The 3,846-nt window shown below is 53.7% G+C and overlaps 2 protein-coding genes across 2 annotated transcripts in view; both read right to left on the bottom strand.

Moving 5' to 3' along the window:
- The window catches only part of RPL27 (ribosomal protein L27), a 2,405-nt gene extending 2,291 nt beyond the window's left edge, over window positions 1-114 (bottom strand). Inside the window, exon 1 of the mRNA XM_009879707.1 lies at window positions 56-114. Within this exon, the coding sequence (XP_009878009.1) occupies window positions 56-114 (59 nt within the window). The remainder of the gene's footprint in view (window positions 1-55) is intronic.
- A 740-nt stretch (window positions 115-854) lies between these two features.
- RUNDC1 (RUN domain containing 1) overlaps window positions 855-3,846 on the bottom strand; it is a 4,105-nt gene continuing 1,113 nt past the window's right edge. Inside the window, exons 2-5 of the mRNA XM_009879594.1 lie at window positions 3,509-3,667; window positions 3,043-3,241; window positions 2,667-2,774; window positions 855-1,769 (exon numbers count right to left, since the gene is read on the bottom strand). Of these exons, the coding sequence (XP_009877896.1) occupies window positions 904-1,769; window positions 2,667-2,774; window positions 3,043-3,241; window positions 3,509-3,667 (1,332 nt within the window). The 3' untranslated portion in view covers window positions 855-903. The remainder of the gene's footprint in view (window positions 1,770-2,666; window positions 2,775-3,042; window positions 3,242-3,508; window positions 3,668-3,846) is intronic.

The following is a 3,846-nucleotide window of genomic DNA, read 5'->3' as shown; positions in this document are numbered from 1 at the left end:
GGGCGCGGGGGGGGCTTTCCCCGGTGTCCGGCCCGATCCCCGCCCGGGGACATACCGGCGACCCGGGGGTGGGCCGCCGCAGCGGGAACTGCGGCCGGTTCCAACGCCCGCCATAAACCCCACACGCGCGGGGGGGCCACGGCCGCAGCGGAAAGGCCGGTGAGGAACACACACGCAGACGGAGAGAGGCTGGGCGCTCGCCACGCACTCGCCAAAGCCATTTAATGCATCCCCTGTACAACACCGGGCCGCCGCCGCGCTGACCGTCACAGAAAAGCTTCGAGAAAGGACTCCGGGATCGCTGGGCAGAGCCCCTCACCCGGCTGCCCGATGGACGTGGCCACTGCTGCGGACTGCGGAGGGGCCAGAGCAGCGCAGCCCCCGCACCCGCACTCAGATCTGCCCCGCTCTTCTCACACATTCACGCTGCAGAGGGCAGGTCACTCGCCAGCGGGCCACCCGGAGGCAGCCAGGCACCTGCCAGCTCATCTGTGGGAGGCGTCGCGCAGGGGCAGCATTTAGACCACAAACTGAGAAACAACCACGTAGACACAGTGCAGGAGCTGAGCTGCACGTTCCACGGGGCTCGGCAGCCAGGCCTCCACCAGGCTGGGGGCAGCCAGACCCGCACGCCGAACGCTCACCGGCGTCTGCTCACCAGCGAGGCAGTTTTGCTCTTCAGAGCTGCACAAGAAGGGCAGAGATGCTGTACAGCACGCAACCTCCAGCAGCTTTGCAGCGGCAGCCTGGTCAAACAGAGATTTCCAGCATCAAGTCACCATAAGATTTCCCTAAAAGCAAATATCAACTTCAAAGAGCCAAACTTGGTGTTAAAAAAGCCAGTCTTCTTGAGCCCAACAGCTGCCTACTTGTGGAAAAAAGACGATCTACAACAAAAATACATCAAAAAGCATCTTTGATGTTTTTCAGCTGCCGGACAGCCAGGTCGACCGGGAGGTTGAATTTCAAGTTGCTCAGGCGACTGAGGATGTTGAGTGCACTCTCAAAGCCTGTGTTTGCCATGTAGCTCCATGGCTGGTAGTGGGACTGTACCAGAGCTCCAGATTTGCAGATCAGATTCACCCAGGAGACCAGGCGCTGCTCGTTCAGTGCCATACACACCAGAGCTTTCAGTTCAGAGTCTGCACTGCGCTTGAAGGGGTCATGCTCTGTGAGAACAGTGTGAATTGCTGTCAGCAGGCTCTGTTTGGGCGTAATGGCCACTCCTCCTGTCACAGGCAAGGCAAAGGACTGGGAGAGCTTGCGAGCCGGGGATTCCACGAAGGCTTGTCCGTTCTTAGTGTTGTAATACTTCACAAAGAGCTCCCAGGGGTGCATGGTCTGCGGCGATGAGGTGAACGCAGGAATCAAGCACGCGATGGGTGCCAGTACCAGGCTCATTCCTTGAGAAGAGGCATAGAGCCCGTGAGCCATCAGGTCTCGCAAAGCAATGGTCAACTCCTTCCGCACAGCTAGAGTCAGCTCATCTCTGCCACCTAAGGGAATGTCCTGCAGATCGGAGGAACTAATAACATGGTCTTCCTGCTGGTGTTTCATAGCTAGCTGCCTCACCCGCTCCACTGACAACTCCAGTTTCTTAATTAAGGGGGAATAGTCCTTGTTGGCTTGGTCCTTTTGCCAGAGGGTGCGAGGAATCTGACCAGTAGCACAACCAAACTGACTGACAGCAAATATTTGTAGCACAGCAAGCATGCGGCGCATGAGGTGCAGGCCCGTTTCTCGCATCCTTCTGGCATCTTCTGGGTTCACTGATCAGGTTAAAAAAGAGAAAAAAGTACTCTTATTAAGGAATCAACAGCTCTGCTCTTTCCTGCACACAAAGGGAGCACAAATGTCTGCTCCTCCTCCGCCACAGATTCTCCTCCTCTTTGGGAGCTTTTGTCACTAGGGCTGACGCTACTTTTTCTAGTTTCACAGCACTGAAGCCAACCAGAAAAGCAAACATTTGCATGGCCTGTTCTCGACAGCAGTTTCCTAGTGGGCACATACATAATGAGGAAAGATCATTCTTTAGACACAACGATACCACATGGGTAATTAGGAGATACCAAAACCTCTGTTAAGGGAGATCATTGCCTGGTTTCAAGAACGGCCTTGTCTCAGCACGCTAAAAGACACTGCTTACTCCCAATGCCATTATTAAATTCAGTTTTCAAGAGTAGCCACACTGGGCAACACCCAAAGTCCATCCAGGCCGATATTCCATCTCTGACTAGCGGCAGATGCCAACACATTCCTATGGTAAGTAGACAAGTCTCAAATAATAAAAACCACTGGATCCATCCACCTCACAGAGCTAAGAACTCAAAGAGCACCAATTACAGTGCAGCCCAACAGTGCATAGAAGACGAGGCTGCTCCAGTGTGTCTGCATGTGGCACCTAGTATCAGAAGTCCCTTCTACTCCTGATCTCAGCTGACGACCCTGTGCCACACGTTCAGGTTCTGTGACTACTCTAATGATCCCAAGGAGGCAAAGGAACTGGACACAGGCCTTCTGCCAGTGGGACTGGGAACGAACGGAAAACAACCGCCAGGAAAAAAGCAAAGCAGCAAAGCACGACTGGATGCTGGTTCATGCTTGCCGAGCCTCTCACGAGTGATGGCAGGAGCAGTGCCGGAAGCTCCGAGCCAAGGTGTGCCCACCTCTGCTTCCAGAAGGCCGTGTGTTCGGTTTGCAGGAGCCACCGCCATCTTTTCTGCCTGCGCATTCACAGTGTCCATCTTCTGCCTTACCAGAGCTTCCAACTTCATCTAGAACAAGAATTTCACAGTATTATTTCACACTTGTGAATTTAAGCTGCGTATCCCAAGCATTAAGGTCAATACTCCTTAGACCTCTCTGCACCCTTTTTGTCAGTCTCTTGTTCTTCCCACCATCAGTTCAGAGACATTTGTACTTCCCCATGACCCAGAAACCCTTCCTGTATCCTCTTGACAGAATGGGTGACCTCCTGCTTTATAACTTTGTCGGGAAATTACAAAGCAATTCAATCTGCTCATCTAAGAACTCAGCACTGACCCTGAATGAAGTTGATGAACATTTCAAGGTCCCTTATCTGTGTCTTCAGTTGTTCCACCAGCTGCTCCTTCACCCTGGCTGGATTAACAATCTGTGCTATGGCAGCATCCACACGCTGTCGCAATTCCTCTGGAGAGAGCGTCGCAACATCTTCACTCAAGTCCATGTCCAGCTTCTTTATCAACTCATTTATAATCATCTGCAAAACATGAGTTAGCAGCATGATCTCGCCGTGCGGCATGGCTGCCCACGAGCTTCAAAACTTTCCTTTACCCATTCACTGCTTTGGAAAGAAGCCACCTTTGCCGCACACAGAAAATTGTGAGAGAAGACACTGGACAGGTTTACACATGCAGATGAATTACTGATACTCCGGCGAGAAGTAAGGACAGACCAACTCCCACAGCCCACAAGAGGCTCACAAACGCTAAGAGGAACTACAAGCAGAAGGACGCTGCAGCCTTACCCGTTGTCTTTCCATAACCACAGACTGTGGCAGGGAATCATAGCTGCCCTCCTGGTAGGCAAACGTCTCCAGGTCATCCAGCTGCGTCTTGAGCTGCAGGATCAGCTCTCTCTGCTTCTCCTTCTGGACCTCGATTTGCTCCTGCTTCTCTTGCTCGCTCTGAGGAAGAGTTAAGGGTAAGATGGGGATTTGCCGTCACAGCCGTGGCCCGGCGAGCAGGGCCGAGCTACCGACGCGACGCTGTGCGCCCCGCGCGAGGCGCCCCTGCTGTAGCGGGGGTTGGACTGGGTGGTCTCCAGAGGCCCCCCGACCCCCCCCAGCCTGTCACTGTGCGCGGA

The sequence above is a fragment of the Charadrius vociferus genome, unplaced genomic scaffold (genome assembly GCF_000708025.1).
Source record: "Charadrius vociferus isolate BGI_N301 unplaced genomic scaffold, ASM70802v2 scaffold730, whole genome shotgun sequence".
Taxonomy (NCBI): Eukaryota; Metazoa; Chordata; class Aves; order Charadriiformes; family Charadriidae; genus Charadrius; species Charadrius vociferus.
This window is presented reverse-complemented; position numbering and strand designations above follow the sequence as displayed.